The 23,699-nt window shown below is 40.0% G+C and overlaps 5 protein-coding genes and 1 pseudogene across 5 annotated transcripts; 2 read left to right on the forward strand and 4 right to left on the reverse strand.

Moving 5' to 3' along the window:
- Window positions 1-4,948: 4,948 nt before the first annotated feature.
- On the reverse strand, window positions 4,949-11,111 carry snx5 (sorting nexin 5). Its single transcript, XM_070915863.1, has 13 exons — window positions 10,999-11,111; window positions 9,391-9,495; window positions 9,136-9,246; window positions 8,758-8,879; window positions 8,536-8,659; window positions 8,100-8,195; window positions 7,881-7,986; window positions 7,727-7,802; window positions 7,459-7,498; window positions 7,269-7,355; window positions 6,819-6,978; window positions 6,616-6,701; window positions 4,949-6,171 (listed from the first exon to the last, which is right to left on the reverse strand). The coding sequence occupies exons 1-13, from the start codon at window positions 11,032-11,034 to the stop codon at window positions 6,121-6,123; spliced, it is 1,200 nt and encodes a 399-aa protein (XP_070771964.1). The 5' UTR covers window positions 11,035-11,111; the 3' UTR covers window positions 4,949-6,120.
- Window positions 11,112-11,570: 459 nt separating this feature from the next.
- mgme1 (mitochondrial genome maintenance exonuclease 1) lies at window positions 11,571-13,969 on the forward strand. Its single transcript, XM_070916187.1, has 5 exons — window positions 11,571-12,249; window positions 12,368-12,605; window positions 12,710-12,842; window positions 12,963-13,093; window positions 13,319-13,969. The coding sequence occupies exons 1-5, from the start codon at window positions 11,736-11,738 to the stop codon at window positions 13,350-13,352; spliced, it is 1,050 nt and encodes a 349-aa protein (XP_070772288.1). The 5' UTR covers window positions 11,571-11,735; the 3' UTR covers window positions 13,353-13,969.
- Window positions 13,499-15,170, reverse strand: LOC139294606 (glycine N-acyltransferase-like protein 3; annotated as a pseudogene).
- A 499-nt stretch (window positions 15,171-15,669) lies between these two features.
- Window positions 15,670-17,482, reverse strand: LOC139294017 (glycine N-acyltransferase-like protein 3). The gene is made up of 5 exons (XM_070915773.1): window positions 17,332-17,482; window positions 17,134-17,241; window positions 16,919-17,039; window positions 16,648-16,780; window positions 15,670-16,521 (listed from the first exon to the last, which is right to left on the reverse strand). Exons 1-5 carry the CDS (start codon window positions 17,404-17,406, stop codon window positions 16,122-16,124), a joined length of 837 nt encoding a protein of 278 aa, XP_070771874.1. The 5' UTR covers window positions 17,407-17,482; the 3' UTR covers window positions 15,670-16,121.
- A 698-nt stretch (window positions 17,483-18,180) lies between these two features.
- On the reverse strand, window positions 18,181-20,350 carry cst3 (cystatin C (amyloid angiopathy and cerebral hemorrhage)). Its single transcript, XM_070915775.1, has 3 exons — window positions 20,084-20,350; window positions 19,263-19,376; window positions 18,181-18,615 (listed from the first exon to the last, which is right to left on the reverse strand). Exons 1-3 carry the CDS (start codon window positions 20,282-20,284, stop codon window positions 18,541-18,543), a joined length of 390 nt encoding a protein of 129 aa, XP_070771876.1. The 5' UTR covers window positions 20,285-20,350; the 3' UTR covers window positions 18,181-18,540.
- Window positions 20,351-20,489: 139 nt separating this feature from the next.
- Window positions 20,490-23,475, forward strand: ephx5 (epoxide hydrolase 5). Its single transcript, XM_070915771.1, has 10 exons — window positions 20,490-20,597; window positions 20,686-20,760; window positions 20,869-21,082; window positions 21,183-21,363; window positions 21,481-21,690; window positions 21,767-21,896; window positions 22,208-22,419; window positions 22,547-22,655; window positions 22,733-22,858; window positions 22,969-23,475. The coding sequence occupies exons 2-10, from the start codon at window positions 20,738-20,740 to the stop codon at window positions 23,168-23,170; spliced, it is 1,407 nt and encodes a 468-aa protein (XP_070771872.1). The 5' UTR covers window positions 20,490-20,597; window positions 20,686-20,737; the 3' UTR covers window positions 23,171-23,475.
- The last annotated feature ends 224 nt before the right edge of the window (window positions 23,476-23,699 follow it).

Below are 23,699 nucleotides of genomic sequence, written 5' to 3' on the forward strand. Positions count from 1 at the left end.
AGTATACCAAGTTACATAGCACAACTGAAAAAGGCCTCGAAGATTACGAGACATTAAGAACACCCTACATCGTTATCCTTTCAAACATGCATTAAAACAAATAAAGACTGTGTAATCCTATAATTACTTTTATGTGATATGATTTTAATCATTGATTGCAAGCTAGCATTGTAGCTATCACTGTGAATCAATGAACTTGGCTCTCGTCCTGCACTTTATGGTATAAAGTGTGGGTTTACGTTACAAAACTGCGCTCCAATCGCTATAATAAACCTGTAAACTAAATAGCTAGAGAGGAAAAAAATCTGAAATAATTTTAGATAACTTTACTCGACTGTCTTTCTGCACTAGTAGTTAGCTCAGGAGTTAGCAGTAGATAGCTTTCCAAGCTAGCTAACGCTGTCTCAATGAATAAAAGAATTCCAAGATTCCCACACTTACCTCGCTGGAGATGTAGCTACGTCTGTTTGCTTCAAAAGGAATGGAGAAAGGGCAAACAGCTGAGTTGTAGATGACCCGACTTCTGCAACACTACCTATTTATCCAGCTATCTAGCTAACTAGCTTTTTTCCAGTGCTCTCCCCCTCACTCCGCTGGAGAGTCCGTGGTCTGCTGTGAAGTCGTGGCACTTCGAGCTGGCTAGACGCGCTGGCCCCATGCCCCAGATAGCGGCCATAAATCCAGAAGTGCTTCTGATTGGCTGGAATGCACTCAAGCCGGAAATGAGCATACTGGGAGTTGTAGTCTTCAAAGTACATGAAAAGGCTCATTTAGTCAGGCCGTTTTCAGTCAAACAAAAGTGGTTTGTTTGAAATGGAATGTAACTAAATACATTTACTCAAGTAAAGTGCTGAAGTTCATATTTTCCTATTTTATTTGTAACTATTTTGAGAGATGTTACACTTCATACATCAAAGAGAACACTTCATGCTTGTACACAGTACATACATGTAGTGTAACAGTAATAATAACAGTAGTAGTTTTGTTTTCTATTCCATTTCTGGCTGTACCATATAAACATATTATGTATCAGCTTGTTCAGTTGTAGCTTTTCTTTGAAGCTATATGATGTTTTCACTCAGAGAAATATGCAAACCACAAGATGTGTTTTTATACATATTTCCCCAAAATGCAGCCTGACATATTTTGTGTCTTTGGAAAGCTTGCTATCTCTGCTGCGCTGTACTGCTGATTGATACCATATGCCTTCTCATCTCTACTTTTACCGAAGTAAGTTGTTGAAAGCAGGACATCTACTTTTATGTACAATTTTATATCACAGTGTCGCCACTTTACGTTAAGTTTGTATTTGTTTTTCCCACTACTAGACAGACCAGAGCATCAGGATCAGTTCACATTCAAAAGTAAGGCTATGGGCTTCCCAGAAATGATTATCATTAGCCACGCCTGAATGTCACCTTGTCACCTACAAGCTGCAGGATATCATTGTTAGCACTAGTGACGTTCAAGTTCTGACAGTAAACACTGTCACCACACCTTCCATTATTTTAATGCCCAAAAAACATTGTATGGGATGCATTAACACAATGTGAAGTCTATCATTGTGTGCCTGTAATTAATTAAGTATGACTGGTTCAGCTGTCAATGAAATATGTGGCTCCTCTGCACTAATGATGGAACATTTCTCTGTCCACACCCCAGGTCACTCATTTGAAAACAGCTTTTATAGACACTCTTGAGACAACCTCTGCTCAAACTGCTTAATAAAACAGTTTAAGTGGAGGCACTTGTTGCTCAAGTCTACTCACAGATCACAGAAACAGAAAAAACAGAATACATTACAATACACCAGAAACAAAAGAAAACAAAAAAAAAACTTCCAATGTCAGCTCTAACTATTTTCCATCACAAAAATAGAGCATCTTGAAGAAGTTCAAAATATAACAGTGGAAATCTTGTTTGTTTTTGAACGATCCTAAACCTGATTTACAGTGTACACCCACATGTGACTGACAGTATGAATAACCAAGTTCTATTCAACCATTTTCCTTGGTACCTTAGATTGCTGCTCGTTTTCTATCCTACAACATAATAATAATATTCAGCTGGTGTGCTACAACAGTTTCTTCTTTAGGAAAACTGGTCATACCCTGGGATGCAACTGTCTTGCTAGTTACAAACCAATAATCATATAACTCTTTATCTTCCCAAAACTTCACAGCTAGTGTTTTTCATCTGATGCACATTAACCAGAATCATTTGATTATTCTGTCACTTTGCATTGCTGTTGTAAAATTTTCACTCCCTTTTCTCACACTGACTCTGCATTCTGCCAGCTACCGAAAGTTCAGCACTGGCCACATTTGCTCACCAAGCTCCGTCTTGCTCCAGCATTTGTATATTGTGATAATCAAGATCATAACTAGCCTTTTACTGAAACAACATTGTATAAACTGCTGAGAAATCCACATGATTAATCACACTCAAAGTATTTCTGTTGTGTGATGAGATGAAAAACTTTTCTTGTCGGTCTATGCATGTAAAATTATTTTGAATTTGAGATGACGCTGTGTTTGTATTGTGTGCATGAAAGCAAATGACTGCTTGAGCAGGGCAGGGCAACACTAACCTAGAAAAGGTTTGGCCTTTGGTCCCTTGAGCTTTTCAGTGTTGTGTTAATGACATGATTGCATTGAGGAAGGAAGAAAATACTTGTCCTTCAGATTGTCTACTTTCCTAAGTGCTACAAAACTAATTTTGTTATGAAATCACTGTGGGATTCACTGAGAATCAGAAAGAATTATGTGGTTTCCCTCAGTATTAAGTTCATTCTCATTGAATAAGTTCCCATATGTAACTCACTAATATGAGAAAGCTGTTAATTTGTCACTGTGCATCAGTATATTGATGGCTAAATCTGAATAGTGAAACTGCCAAAGGGCTCCCTTGAAGGACATTTAGTGGTTAGTTTTCCTTAAGTTTGAACTTGCAATCTTTAATGTTTCACGCTAAAGAAGAAGAAACCACTTGTGCTGTGGGTCTCTAAGACAGGGAGGGTGTCAATGTCAGAGAGATATACTGTATGAGCCCACAGCCTTAGTGCTGTCTTTACATTTACTGTACCATGCAACTCAAGGGGTAGAAAGCTGTAGCTGTGTGCAAATTTTACCTGATGGGAACCAGGAAGAAGCATCCTGTTCTGTTTCACTAAGGAAGCGCAGACGGTTCAGTTACGTCAGCAAGCCCTGCAGGTGTGCTTTTTTTTCTAGTACCTTCAGAGGACACGGTTTCTGTTTGAGGAGGCCTTCATGCCTAATGCCTCCAGTCCTGCTCCAAGGCTTCTGTCTGCATTTATCATGACTTTTCAGTTGAACAGTGTAGAGCTGTGGGACATGAGGGAAGTGCTCTCACAGTCAGTGTAAGTATGCAGTTGGCATGTTGGTTCTTTGCAGTTCACTTATCCATGACCTCAACCAGAGTGGTAAAAGACTCACAAACACTTATATTTCATGACACAGCATGAAAGAGTACATGCGAACTGATGCCTTTTTTCAAATTATTTGCTCTGTTCTTATAGCTTTGTCTGTCTGTTGTATGTGTGTGTGTGTGTGTGTGTGTGTGTGTGTGTGTGTGTGGACGCGACTGAGGATTCTGACATGATAGTAACAAAAAGTTGGGATCATAAAGATGGAGCTGAATGAATTATTAATGGCCAATCACTGATGATGTCTCCAAAAGCTGTGAAAATGCGCAAAATCTTACTCCTTATCACACATTTATAGCTTGCAAATTATCCAAGCGTGCCTAAGGGGAGATAAGGGAATTTGTAAGATCAGCAAAATAAGTCTTTGAAGCAAGCAGATTTGTTCCTTTACACCAGTACAGACACAATTTTACACGGTGCATCATTGCCTCAGAAGTTTTACTTCTGTGACTAAAACAAGGACTGAGGAAATTCTTTATCATAATAACACAGCAGCTACACAAAGGGGACATGAAAAAGACTAAATTTAGGACTGATACTTTTCTGTTTCACACCGATATACTCAGATCAGTGACTGCATATTTGCAGACAGTGAAGTGAAATAAGCTCTCTGTAAGTAAATAACTAGACCATGGCACCATAAAACAGGGTTACACTCCTCGGGTTAATATCTGGGCCTTTTATCACTTATTCCTCTTCATGCTTCAAAAGGAGGCCTTGTTCTTTGGATCCACCATGGCAGTAATTCTTAAATGCCATGCTTTCAAATACTGTTTGCTCTGATCACAGTTGGCAAACTAACCTGTTTATACTGATAATGTGTAGTGATCTCATTGGCTGTAGTCTGTGGTTTCATCCAATCAGGGAATCAACCAAAACCTACAAGTCACTGTGACTGCACTACTGGTAATGTCAATATTGACATCATGGACAGGTACAGTGTACTCTATGAGATCATTACAACTTCTCCACATCACATTCAGTCATGGTAAATGAAGCGTTATTAAGACCCGTCACCATCATTTTCTAATAATCAACTTGAAGCATTAGGATCTCCTTCACAACCTGGAGTAATACAAAAAAACATTTCCATATGTATGCCAGTTTTTGGTGCTGTCTTTAGATAAACATACTCTGACTATAATGCAAAGACTAGCAGAAAGCATTTGATGAATGACCTAATACAGAAAAAAAAATTTGTTTCCCTGCAGATTGTTTGGGTCATGTTGCTTAGTGCTGCTCAAAAAGTAGAACATGAAATGTGCATTTTGGTGGTGGCGATTCCCATGAGCGCTCTGGCATTTCCTCAAAGCTTACCTAACAAACCACACGGATCCACTGTGGTCAATGGATTTAACACAAACATGCCTACAGCTGTGTTTAAATTCAAGGGCCCTCACGCTAAACTCAGTGGAAACAGGATACAGTGGATAGACAGACACCGCCACCTGGTGGTATGATGGCTGGTTCATTAAAAAAAACGGCACAGATCAAACATGGGAAAGTAGGATTTATTCAATGCCATTATTACAAATTTATAAAATGCTAATGTTCTGTAAGAAAAGCATCATGTAAAGGAATTCACACTGTTGGAATCTATTAGAAATACATTCAATTTCTTAAAAAATATATAATGCATTTTAACACTCCACTGAGCCTGGTCATGATTGTAAAGTATTTTTTTTATCTTCTTAGTGCTTTTTATAACTGTTTAAAATAAACAAACTGTTTAGAAGATCTGGTAAATATATCAGGTGTGATACATGAGTCCCCATCAACAACAAAAGGGGAATTTATGGCAACACAAAGAAAAATAAAGAGTGAATTGGCAGACTTGGTTGGGGTGAAGAAGCAGCAGAAGCCATAATACATGAAGTGCAGGGGTATTACCAGTGCCTTGTGCAAATAAAATCAAAATGCAGACTTATAGTTTAGCTTTGATAAAAATGCTAGATGCTCAAATAACCTATTGTTTATTGTTCTCCTCCTGAGGTGAAGATGATCTGTCTTGATTTCAGTCATGAGTTTCCTTGCTAGAGGGATGGTTGTGTTGTACTCTAATGTCAAAGTCTGGGATTGCAGAGCATGAGGATGTTTTTCCAGGCACTAGTTTTGCATCTGTAAAACTGTTCCATTTGCAAACAAAAAAGCCCCAACAGATTAAGCGTATGAATCAGAAAATGGAGGTTACATTTATGTGTAAAAAAAAACATTCTCTAAGCCTTTTAAAAAAGGTATTTTAAAGTGTATATGAGAGAAGAGGTTAGAATTTATGGAGGCAGAAGTATGATCAAAAATACAATGTTCATAATGTAAAAATGAGGAAAAAAAGAAATTAGGAAAAAAAGAAAATCACCTCTATTGGTACTGCAAAGGAATGGAAGACCTTAATGTTGGCGGCCTCATTCTCTGGAGGCATTTACATTGAGTTAGACTTCCATAAATATCGGAAGAGGATGGACCACGGACCAGAGGACAGGGACTCTGTAAACATGAAGACATTCTGCTTACAAGACACTTGGTCTTGTGCAGGGTTTTAAAGTGGCATCAGACCCATGGGTGGGGGCAGAGATAGGGCTTGAATTCATGTCTGTGCAAGGCCCCGGGGATGCCAGGTTTCCATTTGCTATGACTGGTCACTTGGTGATGGTAGGACAGGAATACTTGAAAACATGTCAGTTGCTCTTGAGCAGGTCAATGCATCCCTGCAATAGAGTCACATTGTTCTGTGGAGACAGGAGAAAATGTATTAAAAACCCTGAATAAACCGAATGAGCGCAATGAGTCATTTTGAAAAGAAACAAGGACACTGTGGCATGTAAACACCATCAGCATGCCCAGGTTTCTGTTCCCTGTCTTGCACCTAAAAACACAAGCAAATCTTCATCTCATGGATCTTGTTCTCATTGTTATTATTATTATTATTATTGGCAATGACAGAGAAAGAAGAAGGTTCAAGAAGGTTCTCAAATGCTTGCAAAGCAATTATGTATATAGGGATATGGATAATATGGATAGTGAAAAGAAAAAACATTTAATTTTTTTATTTTAAAGGAATATTTATTTTCTAATTTCATCTACATATACATACAAGGGCTATCTCACACACACACACACACACACACACACACACAACCCCATGCAGCAGTCAGCTGTATTGTGCTGCTTACCTTGGCGTGTTTTATCTCAAGCTCAGCCATCTCTATGAGGTTCTTCCTGAAGGCCACAACACGCCTGCCCTTGAAACTGGTGAGTTCTATGAGGATAACATTGTCCAGTTAAAAAAAAAAGGGCCTGCACAGTGCATGCCATTTCACCCACAAAGAAACAAGTATAGAATGAGGCTGCATCTCTTATGCACGGATGCACAAACCTTTCTTCCCAGACTCTGAGAGCTTGTCAAATTTCTGCAGGCACTGCTGCTGGTGCTCCTCTGCCTGGGGAATGTCCTTGCTCTTCAGTCGAGCCTTATCCAAAGCCTTGTTAGAGTTCTCATAGTCAGCTAATGCCCGGGCTCGCCTGTACAGAAGGTCCTGACATGTTCCAGATAGTTTAAAATGAGAAATATAGGAATGAATAGGAAACCTAAAGAAAGTGCACTTGAAACGTTTTAGAGATAACTTGCCTTCATTTGGAAAATATCTAGCAATCCATTAAGCTCAACATCTAGTAATTCAAAATCTCTAATACCACGTTGACTGCCTTTCTGCTCTGAGTAATGCAGATTCTTTTCTCTTCATCTTCATTCCTAAATCAAGCAATATGTGAGCACAGTTGTGAATGCGTGCATCTTGTATGAAGGCAGGAGATAAACATGTCTCACCTTGGCAGCCTGGATGTCTCTCATGTAATATCTTAGCAGCTCTGTGAGTTTCAGCTCCTGGTCGGATGCCACTCTTCCCTCCACTTTCTGCAGGGGCACAAATAAAGACACATGGTGTGGCTACCACGATGTATGTATAAGTCAGGACAACTTTTTTTACAAAGTTTGTCGTAACTGAAGTTCTACTTACTCTGAGCTTCTCAAACAGGTCTGACAACTTCTCCAGGTGCCTGAGAAAAAAGTAAAGCCACATCATGAAAAACTCAATTAAGTCTTCGATAAAGACGTGAATTAAAACAATTGGCATATGAATTCATCCCAACCCAGCTTTAGAAAATCACCCATACAGGCACTGATTTGTTGGAATAGGTTAAAGCTATTAGTTAAAATAAGGCCAAAAGAGAACCATCGCTTACAATCTTCAACACCAAACTCTTTAAATAATACATTACACTCACTTCTTATTTGCTGTACTATCATCAGCAGAGAGACTGTTCAGAGTGGCAGAGACATGAATGTAATCATCCGCAATATCTGAAATGACAGAAATTAGCAATCAAAACTCATTCAAAAAACCCATTTTAACATGGTAATGTAAAAACCCTCTCATACTTTTGTGTGCGCGGGTCATTTTCTCTGCTTTGGCAGTGGAATCTTTTATCTTGCTGTAGTAGTCGAGCAGGAACGTCTTCTCCTGCTCAAAAAAGTCATCAACTTCCTGTGTAGGAAACAAACACACCGACAGACAAAGGTAATTGAGGAAGTGGCTACAACATTGCCTCGGTAATGCTGTCATGCATATACTGTGAGCAGATCATGCAGAAGCCCCACCTTTATTCCTGAGATAAGGACCTCATCAGCTGACTTCACCATGTTTTTAAAGAATCCTCCAAACATTTCCTTGGCATTCTTTCTTCTCACAGTGAGCTAAAATGGCAGAATTTAGAAAGGATACAAGAGGAACCTGATTTATTTGTTCAAGCTTCTTATAAAATGTTGTGGGAACTGAAGTTATAAAATAGTCCACAAATACATGTAGCCTATGCTCTTTTATCAGACTAGTACCTACATATATAAAGTGTTTAGCTCTTAGCTGAGTTCTGTTAACAAACACCACAGCCACTGACTGACAAAGACTAACACAGATAAGCATAACTGCTGATCACAGCAGGATGTAAGCCATGTGTCACAAGTGTCCAGTAAACTCTACTTCCTCTCTTTCCAACCGACAACTCGGGAAAGGAAGTCAGCATTATGAGGAACTCACATCCTGGTCATACTCTAAGAAGATCTGGAAGTTTCTGTCTTTGCTTAAAATGGGGTGAGACGACAATCTCTGCAGGAAGACTTCATGCACTTGGACAGTTTTCTTGAACACAGCCAGGTATTCCCTGAAAAGAAAAAAACAGTGTACATTACACAGACAATAGATACAGCAAGAGGATGTTTTTTTGTAATAATTGAATGTTTGTTTGAGTGTCACACTCACGCCTCCAGCTCCTGTTTCATTTTAGTGTACTCGTCCTTGGTCATAGTGGCTTCACCTTCCCCCAGTTTGTGCATCTTCTCTCTTGGGCTCTCAAAGTCAGGTTTTGGGGGCGCTGGAGGAATCTATGAATGATAAAGCAGGAAATAAATTACTTTAAAGATTGATGATTCAGGTTAAATGGTCTTAATGCGTAATATACTATTAAACTTTTGTAAAAATATTTCTCAAAAACATAACTGCTTGATTCTCTTGGAATTTACACATAACAAAAAATCTGTGAGCCTGTGTTTGAATTTGAACACAGGCGCCAAAGACAAATAGCGATATTACAGCCTCTGTCTATTCATGCGAGTCATGTCTGCAAGTAGTCCAACTCACTATTAGTCCAGCATAGTCCTCTGTCTCAACCAGAGTGTCATGTAGCCAGTTGAAGTCTTCATGCTGCCTGGGAACAGAGAATTCCGGCTTCTGGAAAGAGCTAAGTGTGGTCTGGGAACAGACCAGATTTTAAAGTATTTTGTAAAGACAACTGTTAACATATCGGAAAATACCCTACTAGAATATTCTTAAGGTTAGGAGTAAATTTATGTGATGGAATGTGTCAGTGTTGAGGTACAAACACATTTTTTTTACCTTTGTATGGACAGTGAACTTGACTTTGTCCCTTTCACAGAGTGCATCGGGAATGTCAATGAGAAGAGAGGCATCATTGTTTAAATCCACAGACACAGAACGCATCTACGGAGAAAGAATACACCAAGGTTATCCAAAAAACACAGTTGGCTAATCTTATGTGTACACACAAAAAATATCACTTGTCATGCACAAATTTCTTGCCTCTTTGAAGTTGCTTTTTAAACTGTAAAAAGTGGGACACCATGTGAGACACTAATCAAGCACATCTCATAGCTGTTGCATTTTGAATATTGGTTCAATAATACCAATAACTTCAATTCAATCCATCAGTATCCATAATTCACATAGATAACAGTATCATTAAAATCTTAATGTCTGGAGTCATCCCTAGCTTGACAATATACAAACAGTTCTTGTTCTGTTAGCAGCTACGATGTTGAGAGCCCAAGCCATCAGCCTCTATCTGATTCAACACCCACCAATCCTGACTGGGTACAACTTGGAAGCATGTCAGACGAGGAACAGTCTTAATTCACAGAGCTCAATCTCAATCCATAGAGCTCACTGATACAAAAAAATAATAAAGTAACAGGGGCAGAATTCAGAAATGCCCAAAACTGTAGTGCTGCAATTCATTCTTCCATGAGTTTAGAGCTTGAAGTGTCTGGGGTGGTGTTGAGTTAAATGTCTGGAGGCAGTGAGGTTTGGATCAGTTGGCACAGACTCCAGCCCTGCTTTCCCTTAAGAGCTAGTTCCACACCCTTGCTGATCTGTTATATTATAAAATAAAGAATAAACATAGTCTTGACAATTTACTCTCTTGCTGGTGAAAGAATACACCTTACGCTCAGATCAGGTACACCCATCATGAAGAATATAATGCTCAGTGTTTGTGGTAATTTTTGAGGCTGTAGTTTGTAGTCTTACCTCATTGATATAATATACATGGGATAGACAAAATATTAGAAACTCCTCTCAGTATTAACACAATATAATTCAACAGCAGCACAAACTACATCCTCCATAAATGGCCATAAAGTTGAATCAACACCTCTCAAAAACGGAACCTGAAAATGTTAATCAACATGGCCATGATAAAGTTACCTCTGGGACACCTGTCAGAATGCTAACAATTTTAGCTCACTACAAGTCCGCTGAGTTGTCACAGGCCAGTTTGCTGCAGCCTGCACATTTCTGAAGTTTAATGGAGTAAAAAACGTAGTAGAGGAGATACCGTAAAGCCATACAGGCTGTGCTACCTTTCTGCAACTTTAACTATAGCCTATGTTGTCATTAATAATTAGCGTTCACCGTTACATGTCTTAACACGTTCAGTGAGTTAGGTAATATTAGCAAACAACACTTTTCTGCATGAATGCAGTTCGATATTACACGTTTAACGTTATCTACTTCTTGATAGCCTTATCGATAAAGCGTTAGCTAGCTTTAGCCAGAGGCTAGCGTTATGTGGGCAGAAAACAACACAAGTTAACGGCAATAACTTAGCCATAAAGCAACTGTTAGAGTTAGCTATAACGTTAGCTACCCTAATGCTACCAGGGCTCACTTTAGGTGCAGTTTACATGCCACGACCCATTTACTTACCTTTTCCTTATTGCTTTCGTCTATGGTGGATGTCATGATGGGACCGAAATCGACGGAATGGCAAGAGCAGGCCAACAACCCAAATAACAAAACTATATGCAGGAAGCTCTCCCTCTGCTGACTGGTTAGCTGTCTGACGAGCTGTCAAATCGTTTTGTCGCCCTCATCCCGATGATGAAAGATTGAATCCCGCCTCAAAGTGAATTTGAGTGGACAATATCGACTTTACAAATGCTACGATTGGTTTTCAACCTAATCAATCATTCCACATTTATATTTGGGGTTTGAGATATAGGCTTTATGATAACTTCTTCTTAAACAGCAATGTTACATTTTGTTATCATTAGGCAAACAAACAAATGAGACGTAATGAGCAGAAAAAGTAAATGAAAGTAACTAAAATGAGTACCACAGAGTCAATAACCACACGGGTGTATTTCAATGACACGCTGCACATTATGGGTAATGTAGTTTATACCGTTACAATTGCAGTCTTTTGGAACCAGACCCGGAACTCACAGCTACGGAAGTGTGTGTAACAGAAGAGGCGCGCCGTGCAGAAACAGTTGTGTTCGTGAGGACTAGTTACTCTGGAACAAGTTGGGGCAAGTACCGTCAACAAAATGAAGGCAAAAATCTTCAATGAACAGTAAAAGTATTGAAACCGCTGTACGTAAATGTAGTCAGGTAGCTAATAAGTTATAGTCTTCCAAGCTTGTAGTGTAAAAATCGCCAGAATGTTCAATCTTAAACGCGTGGTCTCCGTGGGAGGCATGATTGTGTCTCAAACCACCTCCCTCTCTGTGAGCAATTTCTCTACTTGCCATTGCCTAATATCCTCAAAGAGACACAGCCCGTACAGCTTAGTGGACAGTGAGCGCTACTCTTCTCTTGTGAAGTCTGTCATGTCATCCAGGGTCAGTTCCCAAACTCCCCAGACCCTCCAAGCGGAGGACGAGGACATTTATGGACCTGTTGTCAAAACTCAAACGCCCTCCTCAAGATCAGAGAGGGTACCAAAAACCATTCATCCCTTCTTACACTGCCAAGAGACTCCGGAAACAGAGGAGCCAGAGTCAGGACCTCCAGTCCGGATTGCGTTAAATTGGGGCCAAGGCAGGTCTTCCGTACCGAGTGTGACCCGCATTCTTCAACAGACGCTTTCCCCAGAGCAGATCTTCTACCTGGAGAGATGGAAGAGGAGGATGATCGCAGAGCTTGGAGAGGAAGGCTTCAAAGAATACAGCCAGAGTGAGTTTTGTAACATCAGTGCAACCTGCTGCTGTGTGGTAACTGTAATCTGGGTATTGTGGGGTTTCAAGAGGCAGGACGAACTGAAAAGTGACCAAAAGTTGTTGTACTCATTCAGATTTATTCAGGCAAGGGAAGCTTTTCCATTCGGCTTTGGAGGACATTCTGACGTCAGGTGCAACAGGGAAGAGCAAAAATCCTTCAGAGGCACCAGAGTATCCACCTGCGGTACAGGGATACATGGAGAGCGTCTCTCACATACTGGAGGATGTCAAAGCAGTGAGAGCTATTGAAAGCACTGTGCAACACGACACGCTGAACTATCGGGGAATTGTGGACTGCGTGGCTCGCTACAGGTAAATATCCTGATGTGCAGACAAAGGAAGGCTTGAATTTTTCCATACCAGACTTGACTTTTCTCACTACCTTCGCTATACTCACAGCCCATTTTTGTCCGCAGGGGTGTACTATGTGTTATTGACTGGAAGACTTCAGAGAAGCCCAAACCATTCCTGAGCAACACATATGACAACCCTATTCAGGTGGCGGCATATACTGGGGCTTTGAACAATGACGGCAACTACAAATACCAGGTGATCCGCTGAGAGCCATGATGTGATGATCTTTTAATTCTCTGCTCTATTTGATTACTGTATGTCTGCCACAGTGTGTCACACACGACCTCATACCCCACTGATCTCTTCCTATTGCAGGTTGAAAGTGGACTCATTGTAGTAGCCTACAAGGATGGCTCACCTGCCCATGCTCATCAGTTGAGCCCTGAGCTGATGTTGGACTACTGGAAGACTTGGTTGCTTCGTGTGGAAGAGTTCACAGAACAGAGGTGAAGCAGTCAGAACAGTCTTTTCTATTACTTTCAAAATAATGTCAGTGCTGTGTTTGCTTTGTTTGTAATAAATTGTGGATTTTATTCAGAAATAAATGCATTCATTGTGTTGATTATGTTGTTCTTAACCTGATCTCACCAATAGTATCTGCCTCCATAAACGAAACATGGGGTTATAAATATGCACATCATTTACATTGAGATTCTTTCTTTTCATTTCAGATCCAGTCATGCAGGTGCATCAGGAAAGAGATGAGATGGTGAAGAGAGATCTGCAAGGGCATGTCCATGAAGCAGGTTATTTCAGTTTAAGGCATCTTTCCCCTTTTCTACAAAGGCACATTAATTAGCTAACATTCTGAGAGTTACTTATCATTTTAGGGGACTTCTTCTGTGGGGTATTTAAAAATCTTTGAATCCAAACCAGACTTCTGTATGTGAGGGATCCTCAATGAAGCCCAGGTTTTTAAAGAGCCTGTAGGAGACCACGTTCTCCTCCCCCTATGAAGCCGCACACTGGGTAGCCCTGAGCGTAGAGTTTCTTGTCCACTGTGCTGACCTGCACTTTGGCATAGCCTTTCCCTCTGTGCTCTGGTAGAGTGTACATCAGCCCCATGGCACACAACGCATCGGTCAGGATCCAGGACACGGGCTTTGCTTCTGCGTCCAGCACGGAGCAGGAGGGGTTTGCGATGTTGCGGATCATCCTGACAGTCTCCCCGTTCTTCCCAAACTTTCATGACTGACAGAAATAATGAAGTTATTTCTTTTAATGGAAAAGCTATTAACAAATGTGTGAAACTGACTTTGGTATTTGTATTTCTTTTGAGTTCTGAGAAAATGTATTTAAACAGGATTAAAGATTTCAGATTTTAACAAGCAGTTGATAAGTATGTTTATACAGTGTTCTTAGAATAGAGGGTCTCTGTTCCCTTATGATATGAATCCCCAATCATCCCAGCTCTTACTAATTTCTCCTTTCTTAGTAAATGTTTTTTTTTTTTTTTTTTACAAGCACTTTGCTCTCACAGGGTGGCCATATAATCATGTGGATATTGTAATGGCACTAAGGTACTGATCTTTGCACTCATAAGTTTTTGTGGTGAAGGAATAAAATGGTGGCATATCTTTCTCAGATCACTAAATGGTATGCATAACAATGGGAGGATGTTGAACACATTGAGAGAAAAGATAATGAAATTCAAAGCAAAGCTAAATTCACACCTCAAAGGCAACACTGCAAAAATCACGTTTAACAGACTATCAGGTGTCCAGGTATCACAGCTGCCTCTCCATTGTTATATTTGTCATTGAGTGATGTAGTAATCGTGTTATCATCCTATAGCAAATTCCTAAATAAAAAAAATACTGAGGAGTAATTGGAGTGGAGATCAGTGCAACAATACCGTGATAGAATTTCAATGGCTACAGGGTCATTATGTAAGAGCAATTTTGCTATTAAAAAAAACAGAACAAGAGTTTATTCAAGAGACAATGAAAAGAGGATAAGTGCTTATTGCCAAGAGAAGGTACCTGGTCCAATCAATAACAGGTCTTCCTTATGGTCTCCCCTAGAACAGCCTCATCATTTGCAAAAACCAGTGTGTCTTTGAACAGATCACCCTTCTGTCAGAAAAACTAGATGTGAAGATGCAGAAATACAAAAGAAAAACGAGACTTGATTTAATACAGATAGATCTGGAGTTACCTGTTCATATTGTGGTTTGCAGACAATAACATTGAACTCTGGCCATCTGTCCACTAAAACCTTTACAGGGTCTGATCTGACTGTTTCTGAGGACCAAATAACCATAAACCTTAAAAATGAAATACATAGTAATCCAAAGAATGCTTCCATCAGCTATTAAGGAAGTGAATATATTATATATGTGTTGTCAAGCAAACCAAAAAAGAATAGGCTGATATGGGTAGGAAATAGGCTATAGAATGTATTATATGATAAGTTATATATCACAGTAGATCTGACTGGACACACCTGTTGTGACCGAGGTAAATATCTTTTTAACTGGGTCTCAGTGAATTTCAGCTGCTCTCCAGTCAGTTCCACGGTCATTTCTGATGATATTTACACTCTGCAGTATTAATGAGAGTGTACCGAAGTCCAGTATACAGTCTGGGAACGCATGGAAGAGGTGTGGATAAACGCAAACTGAGGGGTCGGTCGTTTTTCTAGGCTGAAGTTCGCTTCCGATTCGCACTTTCAACACGAGCTGTGCGTTGGCTAAACTTTAGTATTTTCCACATTCTGTGTGGTCCAGTGTTATAGGTTACCACTTCTCAAATACTTTATGTAAACCAAGTTTCAGATTTGTGAAACCTTTATTTTTCTTTACTATCTTTGTCATAATAGAAAAAGGGGTAATATCAGATGTTTCTCGAGAACATAGCCTATAAATTCACGTCCGAAAAGAACCTACTGTCCCTGAACTAGTCAAAGCTGGATAGGAAACACTGAGACCCTAAAGGGCTGTATTTGAACCTGGACTAATTTGCCACTGGGAACCTTTTGAAGCGTTGACAATAATGTGAAAAGGAAAACATGCAGGGATAAATAAAAGTATAACAATGTCTTTATTTTGGGGAACCATTGTTACTAATAATTGCATTGGTGTGTATACAATGAGGTAGAGGATATACTGTATGTGTCTATGAACATAATTTGGTAAATGTTCAGTGCTGACAGAAAGCAAAGCACGACCCAGCTCAATTTCATTTGGATCTCTCCTCTAAACACCTGTACTTATCATGAAAAGGTGACATTATTGTTGTATTATTTGGGTCAGTTAATGCCTCTTTCACTTACACCTCTTCATTACAGTACAGAGGGCGTATAAGATTTGTACTCTATAATGAACACATATTAAATTACACAATTTTAATTTACTTCCATTGCCTTTAAACTTAACATTAAAATAACATTTTCATTCACTAGGACAAGTTATGTTTACCTGATAATGTGTCAGCTATACGTTGAAAGAATTGTTAGAAATCAATGGTTACAAAATCAAAAGTTGAACTCAAACCATACCGCCCTGTATGAGGGATCATCAATGAAGCCCAGGTTTTTAAAGAGCCTGTAGGAGACTGCATTCTCCTCCTCTATGAAGACGTACACTGGGTATCCCTGAGCGTGGAGTCTCTTGGCCATGGTGCTGACCAGCACTTTGGCATAGCCTTTCCCTCTGTGCTCGGGCAGAGTGTACAGCAGCCCCATGGCACAGTAATCATACACCAGAATCCAGGCCACCGGCTGACCCTGGCCGTCAGTGATGCAGCATGACGGGAAGTTGTTGATGAGGTTATTAATGTTATTGTATCCCTTTGCATTCCCTCCAAACTTCCAGGTTTTATTCACCAAGTCAACGTGGGTGAGGTTCAGAGATGTAATCCTTGATTCAAGCTCACTGTAGAGAAAAAGATCATGAAAACCTTTCATCTGAGTGGAGAAACAATGTTATTTTACTTTTAGCAGATTTAAGTGAAGTATGTACACATATCCTTTAAGGTACATTTTAATTTTCTGACTATACCTGTCAACTGCTGGTGTGAGCAGATGGCTGCTGTCTGGCAAGTACAGAAGATGCACCGAAGTGTAGCCCCTGTTGTTGACTTCTCTGTCAGAAGACACTTCTTTGAGCAGGGGGGCATGGGAAATGTCAAACCCTGTACGACAAAAATGATTCACAATTGTATTTGTTTTTTGAGTCGACTGACAATTAACCTGTGTTGTGAAGTCCCATTATGATAATATTGCTTGTACACAACTTTCGATGAGCACTCTCCTCGGTGCCCTGAACTCACCTCCAATTAGGAAATTAGTGCTCCAGTCAATGGCATTCTCTTCTGCCAGCATTTTCCTTAAAATCTGTTCATCCATGCTGTAGTATGTCACCTTTTTCATGAACTCCAGGGCGCGCTTGTTCTGTGAGGTAAACACAAAATTTAGCAATAACGTGTCATACACGACTTTGGTAACGCTACAACGTGTCCAATTCTCCAATGGGTCATGAACTCACCTTAGGGTCAGGTCGGCAAATGATCACTTTAAAATCAGGCCATGTGTCAACAACTATCTCCAGTGTAGTTGGTTTGTTCCTGTTAATACCGAATAGGTAACCGTATACCTAAAAACACGACCAATTTAGAGCTATACTGGCTTAAAAGCAGAAAGACACTGCGACTGCATGCTGACATATGGAGGAACGTATTCCTACCTTCAAACTCTTGGGTAAGTGTTTTAGCAGAACTCCTTCAGCGATCTGTAGTTCGTCTTTGTTTAGGACCTTCATGTTTGCTAAGTGAAGCTTGGTTAATGATTAAGTTTATCCTTCTTGTTGGTTTAAACGGATCTGTTCCACTAAATGATTTCAAGAGTTCAGCCTTTATAAATCATTAACGGTCACGTTTACCGTATATCTCAGAATGAGACTGTAATGTCGACTCATCATGAAAATACTAGGCCACTTCCTGTTTGAAGTTTAAAAGTAAAAGCTCTGTTTTTTACTGTCTTTTTATGCCAAAGTGTTTGTGTGATTATTTACTGACCCAAATAAATGTTATATTTAAACAAAAAGCTGTATTGGTGATTCTGTAGTGCTGTGGCCGTAGAAGCATCCGCTTTTAATAATCAAAAATAAAATCCGGGAATTTAAGGGAAGGTAATATATAGATTTTTTTGAAATGATTGAATATGCACTATTTTGTTACAGATGCCAGCTCATATTTTGTGTAAAATGTGTTAAAAGTCTACACTGAAGTGATTGAAAAAGCTAAATAAATAATGAGTGAAATTATTACTTTATCAATCCTCAAAAGGATTCATATTAAGTCGAACCAAGTATCACGAAGAGAAATGTTTTGTTTTTTTTAATCTGTGGTAATTATTATTTATGAAAATGCCGTTTTTCCTTCCTAATTTGTACCTTTCACAGGATCCATACCCTTATTGGCAGATGTCAGATGATAGAAAAACACACAAACAAACTTTTCTGTACTCTTTCCAAAAGTAATAAAAAACAGCAAAAGCCTGATACCTAAATGCATTTACCACACAGACACATTCATTAAAGTTCACATGCTACTTTAATTTTTATTTCATTTTAAAACAGCATTGTGTTTTTAATAGGCTAATCAACAGTTCAGTACACAATTATTTGTTATTTGCTTGGATTAGTGATAATGCATTAAAAACGTTGCTCCTCTAAAAGTGAATGTTCCTCTAGCTTGCTTTACTGCATAGGTTATTTTGATATCTGAAAAACTGTGACTTTCAAAGGTTATTCAATCTAGCATACAGTGAAGTAGCATAGGCAGAACATAGTAATACTTTTGTGGTTTGTATACAGGAAAAAAACATATTACTCTGCATGAAGGTTATTCTGCAAATGATGCAAACACTGAAGATGTCCCACGTAGTTCTCTTTTTAGCATTTCTCATCCAACAGCCTGATGTCATTAAGCCATGGGCGGCTCCACACTGTAAATGTGCATGTGTAAGGCTGAGGAAGAAAAAGTTCAGAACACATATCATAAGTAAAACAACTTATAGCATTGAATCTTTGAGATAATATACACATAGTCAAAGATTGACATAGCATTTTTTTATTTTCTTAAGAGTACATGATGAACTTAATATCTTCTCTTAAAGCATTGTAGAAAAAAATGATCCCCATTCCCCATTTTAAATTATGATAATTACTTCATGATCAGATTTCAGTAGAGTAATTCAACTGTTTCCTCTTTCAAGAGACTATCATTATTAAAGATTGAATCATTTGTTAAACTTAGTCATCTGGTTTTCACACACCAAAAAAAGCACATGATTTATTAGACACCCCGTGTGATCATAAGATCATAGTTTGGTATGGTGTTATTGGTAGAGGTTGCTAGCAAGTTCCCTTTGCTTCACTCTACTCTGTCGAGGTCCAACTTCTCTCTTCACAATCTGATAGTTTGTGGTCTAGCCTACTCTTGGAGAGAGAAAACATAGTGTCTAATAACTCCCAATGGCAAAAATAAAATTTAAGGTTCTCCCAGTTCTATCTGCAGGGAGGGGACTGGAGTAGAGATGAAGCCTCAGTAAAGGGAGCATTGTGACATTGTTACTTGTGAAACAGTGTTTGTAGTCCCTTAATAAAGCCATTACCTGAGCCTTTTCTGGGTCTTGCTGGTGGGTGGCACACAGTTCAATTGCCCTGTCCTTTCTGCAAGGGGTCTTCGCCATTCTCACAGTGATGCTGTACTTGGCGCCAGCAACCACCTGTAAGAAGGAGAGGGTGGGTCGTGGAAATACTGATCATGGTAAACCTTAATGACAAAGCACTATAGCAATCATACAGCAAATTTCACGACAATACAAAATCAAGGCTGAAACTGACACCCATTACATTCCAGACAAGTTTGACCTTAAATGAACACATACCCCAAATATTATCACTTGCTATTACCAACTTATCCTTTAGTCAGTCAAATACACAAATGATCTGGTGCAGTTACATGTTAGCCCTCTTTTGTAGTTTCAAGAAGGGCATTAAATTACTGTAAAATGACTACAAATGACCTTAAGAACAGGTTTCCAGCTCATTTATTTACTTGGACCCATGTTACAGAGACAGGGAAACGTTACATCCGTTAAGGATGAACGGGACAAGAGGGGATCTTATAGGATTATGGTGTATTCAAAAGAGACAAACGTTATTTCACTACCAACCCTTAGCACACGGTATGTAAATAAGTAGATAAATCACTGTATATGCCTACAGGCATGTTGTAGTGACTTCAGGTAGTTTGGGAGCCATTAATATGTAAATTAGGCGTCAAGGCCTAAATTACTGTAACTGTTGATGGCTGCTAACAGCGCGACCTACATTTAAACTGGATTATCTTGATTTCACAAGCTAGGTAGCTTTCCGTTTAATTATAACAAAGTCTGTAGACATTCACAAGTCCTAATTAAAGGTCACTAACCTGTCTCTGAACCTTGACCACCTCTGCCACTTGGCTGAGGTATATGTCGTTGTTGCCGCTGTTGTGTCGCACGACGGCGAAGTCCAGGGCATTTCGCGCCCCTTCATCATTCATATCTATGTCGTTGTAGCCCCCTACCATACCACCCAACCCGACGGCGACAACCGCCGCAAGAACAGTAAAGACAATCTTCAACATCATGTTTCTGTGGCTGCCGACTCAACACAGCAAAACAACAGCCCGACGGTTCCTCTCCCTATTATATAAACTACGACGTCACGGCTGCTTGGTACTCCGGGAGTGGCACATCCTGCAGCCAATCACCGACCTCTGCAACGTAACCCCACCCCACCCCACTCCTCCTCCTCCTCCTCTTCCCCTGATTTGGGTTTTCGCTTCACCAGCCCAGACGCGAGTATGTTCGTTTTTTACACCGACAGATCCCGTAGTTGCCAATTCCGTTTGTAGAGATACTAACATTATCTCAAGGCACACTTATAAGGAGGCAAACAAGGTATGTTTAAACGCGTGGTGGTTGCGTGCTTGTACACAAATTTCAAAACGAAGAGCGGATAATTAAACATTTTTGACCTCTGTCCTAGTCTCGGTCTTGAAAAAAAGTCACCTGTTGGCGCTCACCTTTGGAACTACACAATGCAAAGACTGCAGATTTTGAAGTAAGTAGGCTCTTACCATTAACACTCAAATTATACCGGGACCTAAACATGTCTCGTCATAGCAGAGCTGTAATTGAGTTTTTCCTCATATTCTTCCGCACCTTGCAGGGAAACTTTCCGTTGCTTGGATGCTGTCCAACAGCGGCTTGTAATAGGCTCAGCTGTGGCAGCAGGGGGGATACTGGCATACATAGTGCACAAAAGAAGACAAGTGAAAAGTATTCCTCTTGGTGAAGGATGGTGGGGAGCAGGAGAGAAGCCACTGTCAGAGGATGATCAAATCTATCCCTTTAAAGTGCAAACCTCAGATGAAGAGATTGAGGTCCTTTTGAGCTGTCAACTTTTCATCAACAATTACCAAATTAAAAGTAGTACAAGCACCATGTTAATGTGAAGTAATCAACAGTGCTCCTATTCAACAGGACCTCCATGAGCGCATTGACAGAACCCGCTACACTGATCCCTTAGAAGATAGCGGCTTCCAGTACGGCTTCAATTCCACTCATCTCAAGAAAGTGGTTTCCTATTGGAGAACCGAGTTTGACTGGAAAAAGCAGGTTGCAGTGCTCAACAAGTATCCACACTTCAAAACTAAAATAGAAGGTACACATGGCACCACACTGAGTCAACAGGGTTGGCTTTGCTTTTTTAGCCAAGAATCAGTCCACACACCCTTTTCTTTTCTTTTCTTTTCACAACAATGCTTTTGCTTCGATGCAGGATTGGATGTGCACTTCATACATGTGCGGCCTCCACACCGGGAGAATCAGACAGTTCTGCCTCTTATGCTCGTTCACGGCTGGCCCGGCTCCTTCTATGAGTTCTACAAGATTCTGCCACTTCTCACAGAGAACCAGGATGGTCTCGTGTTTGAGGTCATATGCCCATCCATTCCTGGCTACGGTTTCTCAGATGCCCCTCATAAACAAGGTAGATGATGATTCTAAATAAATGTATGTACATGAGCAGCAGATGTTTACAGATATGCTTCCTGTATCTTTTCAAGGATTTGACAGTCTCGCTGCTGCCCGAATTTTCCTGAGCCTGATGGAGCGTTTGGGGTTCTCCCAGTTCTACCTGCAGGGAGGGGACTGGGGCTCCCTCATCACCACCAACATGGCACAGATGAAGCCTCAGTAAGACAGCAAAACAAGCCCTACAAGTTATCACTGCTGTGGAATTTCCACCATCCACTTGTTTTTTAAAGGGAGCATTGTGACATTGTTACTTGTCAACTGTGAAACATTGTTTGCAGTGTGCAAAGTGCTCAACTGACCAAAAACCACTGATGCTACAAATTCCTCGAGACTGGAGCAAATAGAGGATATTTTGCCAAAGGAAAACATGATAAAAACTTGCATTTATAGCTATAAATTGACACTTAATGCAGATTAAAATGTCTTAAAACCTATAATCTAAGGTAATTTTATTTGGTAATCTTTTCCAGGTGTGTGAAAGGACTCCACTTAAACATGTGTATGTCAAGTAGGGGGTTCAAAGTGATGTTGTCCCTCATGATTGGTCCTTATCTGCCGTTCCTGGTGGGCTTTAGTCGCGAAGATGTTCGCCGGTTGTTCCCTTTCTTTGAGAAGAATGTCTGGAACATCCTGAGGGAAACAGGCTATTTTCACATCCAGGCTACTAAACCAGACACTGCAGGTGGGGACATACACAACCAGGACACAGACTCACAGATTCTCACAGAAATGTACCTGAGACAAGCCAGCTGTTTGTAATCTCAGTATACTATTATTTCAGCTCTTAATGCAGTTTAAATTGTGCACAGGCTGTGGAGTGAATGACTCTCCTGTAGGCTTGGCAGCCTACATTCTGGAGAAGTTCTCCACCTGGACTGATCCGAGGAACAGGGATCTGGTGGATGGTGGGCTGGAGAGGTACAAAAGATAGATTCAGCAAGGTTTGTGTGATTGTTGTTGGCTGTAGTTAATTACAAATGGCTCCACTTTCACAGGAAATTCAGCCTGGATGACCTCTTGACAAATGTCATGATCTACTGGACCACAGGCTCCATAGTGTCCTCCATGCGCTTCTACAAAGAAAACGTCAAGAGTAATCCTGACAAAAGAGTGGATGCAAAGTATGTGGCCAAATGCTCATACTGTCCAAACTTACTTTCATTTTGCAAATTTGGCAGCCTTATTATCCTATCATGTTATAAATCTGATAAAGCTTCGTCTTTTGTTTTAGGACAGGGATATTTGTGCCCACTGGACTCGCCGCCTTCCCTGGTGAGCTGATGCACTGCCCTAAATCGTGGGCGCAAATTAGGTATCAAAACATTTACTCCTACACTTTCATGCCTCGAGGTGGTCACTTTGCTGCCTTTGAGGAGCCCCAGCTGCTAGCCAGCGACCTTGTCCAGTTTGTCAAAAAAGTGGAGCAGTTCTGAACCCATTGATGCACTCTCAGACGAATGTAACTATGGTACATCTGTTCTTTATTACTGTCATGTTTAATTTTGATTGATCATTCCAAATGGGACACAAATGCACAAAGATCGAGTTCACTGCACTACAATGCATCTTGTTGCTTGATTGCCTCCAAAATTGCTGCACCGTCAAAATAATTTTCAGGTTTTAATAAATGTAAACATATACACCGATGATACTGGCACTCTATCCAAGAATTGGATTAAAGAAGTAATACAATAAAATGCATTCAACGTGTCGAGTTATGCAGATTAAAAATATATTACTCCAATATTTTGTGTTGTGTTTAATGTCCTTTAAAAATGATAAACATTCTTCATAAATATAAACAATACACAATGTTCTCAAACACATTTCCTCACATGCCAACAAAGCCTCTTCAGAACACATTCTCTCAGTATTTCAGACTATAAAAAAACAATAATACACTCAATGCTCTGGCCGAAGAACCCACTATTGCTTTAACAGACATACTTTTAATAAGTAGAA

This window comes from Enoplosus armatus, chromosome 12 (genome assembly GCF_043641665.1).
Source record: "Enoplosus armatus isolate fEnoArm2 chromosome 12, fEnoArm2.hap1, whole genome shotgun sequence".
Lineage (NCBI taxonomy): Eukaryota > Metazoa > Chordata > Actinopteri > Centrarchiformes > Enoplosidae > Enoplosus > Enoplosus armatus.